The sequence below is a fragment of the Helicoverpa zea genome, chromosome 2 (assembly GCF_022581195.2).
Source record: "Helicoverpa zea isolate HzStark_Cry1AcR chromosome 2, ilHelZeax1.1, whole genome shotgun sequence".
NCBI classification, from domain to species: domain Eukaryota; kingdom Metazoa; phylum Arthropoda; class Insecta; order Lepidoptera; family Noctuidae; genus Helicoverpa; species Helicoverpa zea.
In genome coordinates, this window is record NC_061453.1 from 2,446,777 (window position 1) to 2,456,503 (window position 9,727).

Below are 9,727 nucleotides of genomic sequence, written 5' to 3' on the forward strand. Positions count from 1 at the left end.
CGCCTACACTACACCACTAAGGCGGAGGACATCGTGGAGTACGTGCGTCAGAAGCTGAAGTACGCCCCGAGAGTGCAGCTGCTGGAGTCGCGCCATAACGCCAACTTCAAGGCGTTCGTGGTGCGAGTGCCGACGTGTTTCCTGCACCTCGTCTTGGACGAAAACTTCTGGCCACAGGACGTGGTGTTCCGTCGCTTCCGCGGACAAGTGCCACAGGACCGCACAGTGACTTAGTGCATAAGTGAAGTGCTACTAACATAGTTTTAAGTTTTTATTTACTAACAATTTTGTATATCATATTATGTATGCTAGTTTTAAGGTATTTATCTATGGGCCTTTGATGCCTGAGAATAAAGATGATTTGATTTGATTTATAAGTACTACGAATGGTCTTATAATCGCAAAATATAGAAAATTACTCCTAATAAATCATAAGAGTCGTGGTGGCCTAGTGGGTAAAGGACCAACCTCAAGTACGAGGGCGCGGGTTCGATCCCAGGTCAGGCAAGTACCAATGCAACTTTTCTAAGTTTGTATGTACTTTCTAAGTATATCTTAGACACCATTGGCTGTGTTTCGGATGGCACGTTAAACTGTAGGTCCCGGCTGTCATTGAACATCCTTGGCAGTCGTTACGGGTAGTCAGAAGCCAGTAAGTCTGACACCAGTCTAACCAAGGGGTATCGGGTTGCCCGGGATACTGGGTTGAGGAGGTCAGATAGGCAGTCGCTTCTTGTGAAAGCACTGGTACTCAGCTGAATCCGGTTAGACTGGAAGCCGACCCCAACATGATTGGGAAAAGGCTCGGAGGATGATGACTCCTAATAAATCATCCAAAAGTACAGCATTTGCAGCCAGTCATAAAAAACGTAAGGCAAACAGGCAGACACCCTTTATTCTATAAAAGGGTGTTTATCAATTTAATGGTGCTATTGAAAGGAATTTGGGGTCGACCCTTCATAAGTAGGCTTTTTATTCGCTGAAGCCTGACAATACCCCGCATTTGGGGGCATACATGACCCCATCTTTTATGAGCTTAAAAGGATAATTAGATACATTCTTATTGAGAATTTTCCTCTCTGCATAATTTTGGTTTGGGATTTTGAACCCTAAAACGGACGGTTTAGGGTCTAGAGTAAAGGCACGGGTTTTGATTCGTCATTGAGATGAATAAAGCTGCAACTGAAAAGGACATTTTTGATCCTAAATACGTTATATAAGAGGATTATACTTACGTAGTAACTATTATATAATCTGTGGTAACTATTATATAATCTGTGATTATACTTCTTCGCTTCCGAATAATTTAAGGTTGTACTTTCAAGCAACTTAGTGCACTCAAAATATGTCCGTAAGTAAGAAGGAAATGACATTCTGTCCCAACTGCTGACCCCAAAATACTTTAGAAATAATTTAAAGCAAGACGAGCGGCATAGTTTTCACACAACCCTTATTACAGGGTTTCATCGACACTTTCTAAGCAACCCTAAACTACCAAAGAATATAGCTACAGACCAGTTTTTGTGTTCATCCCACATACTACTATAGTTCGGCCATTCAGAGAATGCGTTCCTGACACGTCGCGATTGAACTGACGACGTAACTTTGCAATGGCGTTGCAGTTACGATAAAAATATTTTTGCTGGTTGTTTACCGTTTTAACAATTGAGGAGCATTAAAACAACATTATTATATCAATAATCAATGAATGTTATAATTTTGTGCCAAACTGAGTGTCAAATAACTTGGTAAACAATATTTTTCTAAATCTATACTGCGCTATTACAAGGTTATGTCAGCGGTTTATATTTTGTAGTGCTGTGCTAAAAATAACAGGCAAGTATCGTAATCTGTTCTTATACAGTTATAATATAAAATAATACGTTTTGATTTTCTTTTTAAGAATTGGAAAATAATGGACTATAAGACTTAATTATAACGTTTATGAAATATAAAAATAAAACTATGACCAAACCGCATTTTTATACTTAGATTAAAAATGGTAACCCCAAATGGCGTTATGGGCCGCCATTTTGTGACGCTAAAACAGTCGTCCGTTGTCGTTTCGTGCGCATAGACCACGTTTTTCAAGTGTTTTCGATCTGTTTTTATTTGATTACCCGGCTTTTGTTAGACCGAGATATCAGGATTGATTCTGTTATTGATAATAATATAATTAATTATACATGTAGGCGAAGATGATGATGAAGACACCACCTCCTCAAGCAAATCGGAGTCTGATTAATATTCTGTTCGCACATTCAATTCATTGTACTTGTAACAAAGAATAAATAAAACAATTTTATTATATGAATATTACCTTTTTTTGGTTTCCACTTAAATAACTAAAATATAAAACAAATGATTCCGCCAATTTAAAACGAAAATAATCTTAAAATAATGCGGCGGTTCATTTTGAAGGAACGGTAACGAACTCAGTGTTATGTTGTGCCCATCACTAGTCGTGACTAACTGATAGGTGTCAGGAACGCATTCTCTGAACGGCCGAAGTATAATGAGCGCAAAAATACCTCGAGCAAAACCAGAAGAAAAACCTGGTGATCTTGAGGAAATGTCTTTAAAAGGACCTTGAAGGAAAATAAAATATCCCTTACATTTTCAAGGGAATGATATGTCAAAGCGATGTTTTATAGCCGCGGAAGACAACGCTATATATTCTGAGCCTGATTTACAGTAAGCGGTAAGTTTAATCTTGTTCTAGTTTTGTTTTTATTCAAAGAAGTTAATCGATGTTTGATTATGATTAGTATTTAAGAAAATTTTGGATTTGATGGTTATTGTTTATAGACACGACTGCCAAGAAAGGCTATGTTTTCTGTAATAACACTGTTAGAGTTTTTCAGACTTCGAAAATCTTTGAACCACGTAAGTATATCGTCCTGAACTTGAAAAAGAGCCAGTAAAAATTAGCCATTTTTTAAGTTACTAATTACGGTAATCAGCACGTACCTACGCACTTTAAAAGGTCAAGTGCATGTTGCAAGAATCTTATCAGCTAGCAAAATAATGTAGAATTTTGAAATATTACTAAGATCTACCTAATCATTGAAGGTAAGTATCTACGTGACTTTTTACTAAACACGGCTCTAGCTTGACCAACTAACTCAGTAATTCATTTACGAAAGTGATTTTCGAAATATTGATAACATTTTAGAGTTCCGTTGTGAATGTGAAAAAACCTTTACATTAATGAATCTGTTTTTGTAAGACTGATGAGATGCTCGCGTTTCATACAAGATGTATTGCGCAATTTATAATTTTGCTGTACACTGAAAATGTTGAAGTTTTAAAGTAAAATTTAAGCTTTATAAGTTCGGGAAATGCTGAAAATCGAATGCATTTTGAATGAATTTTTTATAGAAAAATATCAAATATATTTTTCTTACATTTACATTGTGATATATATTAGTTGGTTGCGAATAATTTTATTTCAATCACACGTGGTTTTTTTTCTGTAGGTACATGAAAGAGCAAAACTATCACGTTTACAAAACTAGTGTGACGTGATTTGTCTTCATAAAGTGTGAATTAAATTAGACGAGGTGTCTGTCTGGACGTTTTAGGTCAAAAAGGGATAATGGGAAACAAATATCCCTCATGCTTCACCTTTATCAACGTCGACAGTTCTGTCAATCAAGACGAATGGGGATGGTTGAGATAATACCGCTATTCATTTGTCTTAGGATTTAAGTGGGATATTCTACGACGTAGAATCTGTGCTATATCATAATTAGATTGAAGCTTAAAGACCAATAAGTTTACGTGATTAAATAAATTTAAAATAATTAAATCACATACATTTGCTACATTTCAGTTAAATCAGTTTTAAATAAATAATGATTGACATATGATACCTATCCTTGATAATATTATGAAGTCTGTGCTGTACATTCGTAATTATAATAATGTTAGGTACCTAAGTTACGCTAAAACAGCAAATCGATTGAGATGTTTGACACTAAGATAAATGGTACCCTGCAGACGGAGTTAATTTACTTTTTATACGACAGTTGAAACAAGTCCAGTAGTCCACCCGGGACAATGGTAAAGCCGCTTTCGGGTAACTATTAAAATAAAAATACCTATGTACGGAACCCGTCCAACTATTTTTGTTTTGTATAAATAAATAACTTTGTGCGTTGCTACTAGTTTATATAGGACACAATCGTAGGAATTGCTCCAGTTATTGTTTTAAACAATTTGTGTGCAACATGAAGAATTTGCTGCTATTCGTTTTTGCACTCTATTTGTGTCAGGTAAGGTTCATTTTGCAAGTTTAATATTTTGATGGACTCATAGAAAATATTTTTTTTTTCTAAATCAGCCCCTATCTGTAGCTTTTCGATTCGGTTAAAGTTTAAAAAGCGATACTTATAATTTAATTTATAATTTAATTACCAATCCAATTAAATGCTGTATACTTTTTATATGAAGTTTCATCAAAAAGATTATGAAGAAATCTTCACGAAATATAATCGTTGTAATCCAGAATTACCCACAAAAATTATAGTACCTAAAATTAAACTCTTATGGCCTTACTACAAAAACTTTAACCACTGTTTTACACTTGTCTAAAAAAAATGTGGCTCCAAAATGAACCATATGTCAACGTTTTTGTGGTAAGACGGATACCGTCTTACCACAAAAACTTTTAAACGTCAGTTTAAGACTTGTCTAAAAAAAATCAAATTATGACGTTGATATATGGTTCATTTTGCAGCCACAATTTTTTTAGGCAAGTGTAAAACAGGTGTTTAAGTATTTGTAGTAAGGCCAATACCGTTTTACCACAAAAACTTTTAAACGTCAGTTTAAGTCGCAATTCATCCTTGCTAACATATTATACATTAGGCAGAATATTCATCACTACACCAAGAAAAGTGATGTCCACAGTATCAACACTAGGAACAAGCATAAACTGTGCGTACCCATTCACAGGCTTCACAAGGTACATGGAACATTTATGGGGCTTGGTATTCGATTTTATAATAAACTTCCTCAGTCGTTTTTAGAATTGCCTTTTGATAAATTTAAAGTGCAGATCAAATCTATCCTGTCGAAGAAAGCTTATTATACAGTTAATGACTACATAAACGATAAAAATAGTTGGTCCTCATGTTAAACACTGGACAGCTTCAAAAGTTATCATTATGAGTTGATGTGATTTATATTATTTTATACGTGACATTTTTTTATTTTATGTATACTGACTAATTACCATCATCGTTCTGTTTTTACGATGAGTTGTTCCTTAATTTTGTAAATGGTCTACTAGCGACTGCGAATCTATTAGTATTAACTGTTTTCTTGTAGTGTAGCTGCAAGTCGTCATGCTCCCTTTGACGGTATTGCTTGCGGTAGCGTCGGTGGTCGGGTTGCCTCCCTCCCTCAAAAATGTGCGAGGGGGGCGATGGCTGATCCTCGCGTTATGCTCGTGAACGGGTGCTGCTTGTGGTACCAGGTCGTCTTGCTGACTACATATTTGTACACCCGTAATATACCTAATGTATATGATTTTGGTATGAACGGTAGTCCTAGTTCACCGTTTTCATTGTTAATGTTGTTATTTTATTTTTTCATAAAAACTCTTTGACATGTCGGTGGGTGCACCCTAAACTATATCTATCTTCACTGAATGGAGGCTTTATATTTTTCACTCTTTTTTTAATAGATTTATTTTGTAACTGCTTGAGTAATAGGTATGGGTAAGGTGTGTACTAGCCAACATGATTAACTATTTGAATTGATTTTATATACAAATTTATGTACACAATGTTGTATAGTGATATTTAAATATTTGTATACGGTTCTTCAAACCATACAGACAGAATTGTGTTGCTGGGGAGTTTGTTCCACCACTTCTTCTTCCCAGCAAAAACACATAGGAAGTGGTGAAGGGCGGGCGTTTTGGGGGCTGTCTTTTGTATTGACGTTCGAAAAGTGCTGATTTTCAGCCTACTTTGAATAAATGACTTTTGATTTTGATTTTGATTTTAAGCCTTGTCTAAAAAAATGACAAATTATGACGTTGACATACGGTTCATTTTGCAGCCAAAATTTTTTTAGACAAGTGTAAAACAGGGGTTTAAGTTTATGTAGTAAGGCCATTATACTTTTTAATCTCCCATAACTCTAACTAAACTTATGTTACAGCAAGCAACAGCCTTCTGTTGCTTCCGTGACCCCTGGATGTTGCCAACCACCCCTTCCACCAACATGTGCGGTTGTTCCAACGTTTGCACCAACGTTGGCACCAGCTGCGACTGCGCAAATCCCTGCAGATGCTTCAAGGATCCCGACAATGTTTGCAATGTATGCCAATGCACGTTACCCTGCGAATGTACTGCCAACTGTGGCTGTGGGAACCAGTACCCTATTTATTTCCCTGAGGTCCAGTACCCGGTCAGTATTATGGAAATTGAACCTTTCTATTTTAATACTTGTAACTGTGGTTGTGGTTGTTGAAATAAATGTGTGGAATATTAAGTTTGAAGTTTTTAATTTGAGCTGTTTAGAATTTACTGCCTGTCAAGTGCCATGATTCTAGGTTTAAGAAAAGTACCCTGATAAGCTAAGTGAAGGGTAACAGCTTTACTAATGAGGAAAATTTTATAGTTGTTTTTTTGCACCTTAAAGTCTCCGAATCTACTGAACTGATTGGAAAAATGCTTTCACCATTGGAAATATGGCTATATTTTATCTCGGTACGAGCAGTAATTTCCAAGTGACGCGGGTGAAACCGCGGGAAAACGCCACCATTTCACCGTAATTTCTTAGGCGACCATGCACTGAAATAATTACATTTACGAAATGTAAAATTAACCCTTCACCAACCGCAGTGGCACAAGGAAGTAATTTACACGAGCCTCGGTTAGGGTTACAAATGAGCCCAAACCGCGGCTAAGTTATTGTGAGCCAATTTGAATTTACGGCTTTTGTGGGATTACCCACACCTTACTTGAACTTAATAAGTTATCACTAGACTTAAGTAAAGCCGGGTATTTAGGTTAAGGTTCTGGACAAGTTTGTTGGGGTAACAAAATAATAAGAATGATGTTCTTCTTAATTGTGTTGCATTTATACTTATCCTTCTTCGATACATTACTTGATTAAGTAGTTCTTAGATTCATATGGCCTTACTAAAAAAACTTTAACCACTGTTTAACACTTGTCTAAAAAAAATGTGGCTCCAAAATGAACCATATGTCAACGTCATAATTTGACATTTTTTTAGACAAGTCTTAAACTGACGTTAAAAAGTTTTTGTGGTAAGACGGATAGGATTTAACAGTTTTTTCCGTACCGAATCACTATTATTATCGGTTTCATAAAGCTTCACTTAAGCTAAAAGTATTTTGATTTTGCATTAAATAAGTCCATTTTAATTATTCTTTAATTATCCCAAACCAAAAAATAAAATCTATAAAATTTCTAACACTTCCCATGCAAGTAAGAATAGTGTAGGTATAAAAGTCACCAGAAAAATTAGATAATTCTAAAATATCTCCGAACGGACTGAATTTCGTGTTCCTGCAGTTGAACGGTAAAACATCTATTGATGTTTTGAGTTCTTTTGGGGTAGCTTTAAAGACACACATATTACAAATTTAATTTTTACTCCGAAATTGAATTATTATTCACGACAAAGCTACACTTTAAATCTGTCTATAAAAATTTACATCTATTCTAAAACAACGTACAAAAGCAAACGCCTGATAAAAAAGTTACTCTCAACAATTTAATACAAGGACGCCGCTGTTATATTTTATAACTCCTGGAAGCTACCTTGGGATATATTAGCGTCAGTTTATGCTCAGCAACGTAATAATGCATAAAATAAAATGCTCTTCCAGGAATTTTATGCACAATTTTCTTGTGTAAGAAAACAAGTTTTGTCGTTGACTTGAATTATGAAAATGGCTAGTACATCCCTCTATGGTGTATTTAGGTAAAGCTTGTTGCACTTTCGTATGGTGCGGTTGTTAATAAATAAATGAAGGATAGGATAGGTTTAGTTGAGGAGTTTTCGAAGAAAACTCTTCAAAGTTTCTAACTTTCTTTGATTTGGTATTTCCCTACATGTGCAGTTTTCTGTAGTTTAGAGCTCGAAGAAAGTATACAGGCTACTTTTTACCTGGTTGCGAAAAGTGGTGTTCTCACTCGAAACTTGAGCAAAACTGCGGGACAGATCTATTTAGGTTACAGATTACCAGTTTCTACACACCTAACTATAAATTGCATACCTAATTGAGATAAAATAATTATGAAATGCTTGCCATAACATTGAGCCATACCATTTTCTATTTAATAGGAGTACTATTTAAACGTATTATTCTAGTTCTAGAACTAACAATGAATTTAAACGTGCATGCTCATAGTTAATCAAAACTGCAATATTAATTAGACAGCATTTTCAACGAGAACTACTCTGTTATTCTGTTCAGTCCTAGAGCATTTACCGAACTGGATACGCCATTGCAGTGCTTTCCCATCTGCTAAGAGTACCAGCACGCTTCAAACTTTTAGTCGGCCGTTAGGTTGTTAGGGCTCATAAATCAGGATAAAGGTCAGGTAATCAAAAGGTAGCAGACCGACTGAAAACTTTGATTGCAATCAAGTTATTTAAAAAAAAACAATTGCCGATCCTACTCTAAAACATCAATTATACTCTTATTTTTGCTTCAAGTTTATGCAATTTTACGTGCTAAACCATTTATATAAAGAGCTATCACTATTTGTTACATCTCTTAAATTGCCAGTCTTTTAAATACATACAGAGTTTTGCTCATGCCGTCTCCAGTTGGTTAAACGCTCCAAGATAAAACCCTCAATCGGTTCAATACTAATGGATTCCAGGAACCCTATTTACGTTATGTACTAAGCCTTGGAACTAGTGCGCATATCAGTGGAACGGTTCCCAGGAACTGTTCCTAGTATTAATGGTATTAGGTATTGGCTTCGACAGTATATGTCAAGGGGAACGGATTGAACTAATTACTTATACATGATATTTTAGTGCTGTAGTTATTATGTATAGGTATAGTATTGAATTTTGTACTGTTCTAAATGGAATTTGCTTAAGGATGAAAGCAAGAGTACTTTACATGGGTTTGATTGTATATTTGAAAGAGTTTCCAACTTTCTGTCTTTTGAAAGAATACGGATGGAGACCTAATATGAATATCAGTCAGCTTGACACTTTCCACATCAGAATTATTTGATGACTAGCTTCTGCCCGCGACTTCGTACGCGGATCCTGTCCCTTATGCCAGCGACTACGGGGTCAGCAAAATCAAAGATCTGAATTGTCTGATATTGAATTTTAAGGGCCCGTTGACTTGAAAACAACGGAATACGCATAACCATTAGAAACGTTCCATATATTTCATTTTTGTACTTTAACGGCAAAAGCACAGCAGACTAAACAAAACGCTGAGAACTGAACCGCAATAGACGTGACCATAGGGATAAAAGTAGTGATTTTAATTAGTCCGCATTTAAGTTGTGTGTGGCAAAAATATTACACGTATTATTACGCAAAAAAACATTAAATAGATGACAAAGTCGTGGTGACTTGGTTGAAGTCGTGGTGGTTTAGTGGGTAGAGAACCAATCTCTCAAATATGAGCGTGCGTCTTTGATTCCAGGTCTGGCAAGTGCCTGCCAATGCAAGTTTTCTAAGTTCGTATGTACTTTCTACGTATAT

At 35.6% G+C, this 9,727-nt stretch overlaps 1 protein-coding gene across 1 annotated transcript; it reads left to right on the forward strand.

Moving 5' to 3' along the window:
- Nucleotides 1-4,232: 4,232 nt before the first annotated feature.
- LOC124641711 lies at nucleotides 4,233-6,507 on the forward strand. Its single transcript, XM_047179878.1, has 2 exons — nucleotides 4,233-4,277; nucleotides 6,175-6,507. The coding sequence occupies exons 1-2, from the start codon at nucleotides 4,233-4,235 to the stop codon at nucleotides 6,484-6,486; spliced, it is 357 nt and encodes a 118-aa protein (XP_047035834.1). The 3' UTR covers nucleotides 6,487-6,507.
- Nucleotides 6,508-9,727: the final 3,220 nt, after the last annotated feature.

Bases quoted from the DNA above. Each gene is read 5' to 3' on its own strand.
- LOC124641711 (XM_047179878.1), top strand. From the start codon at position 4,233: ATGAAGAATTTGCTGCTATTCGTTTTTGCACTCTATTTGTGTCAG. The intron at 4,278-6,174 runs GTAAGGTTCATT...CTTATGTTACAG, and splicing joins TTGCACTCTATTTGTGTCAG to CAAGCAACAGCCTTCTGTTG.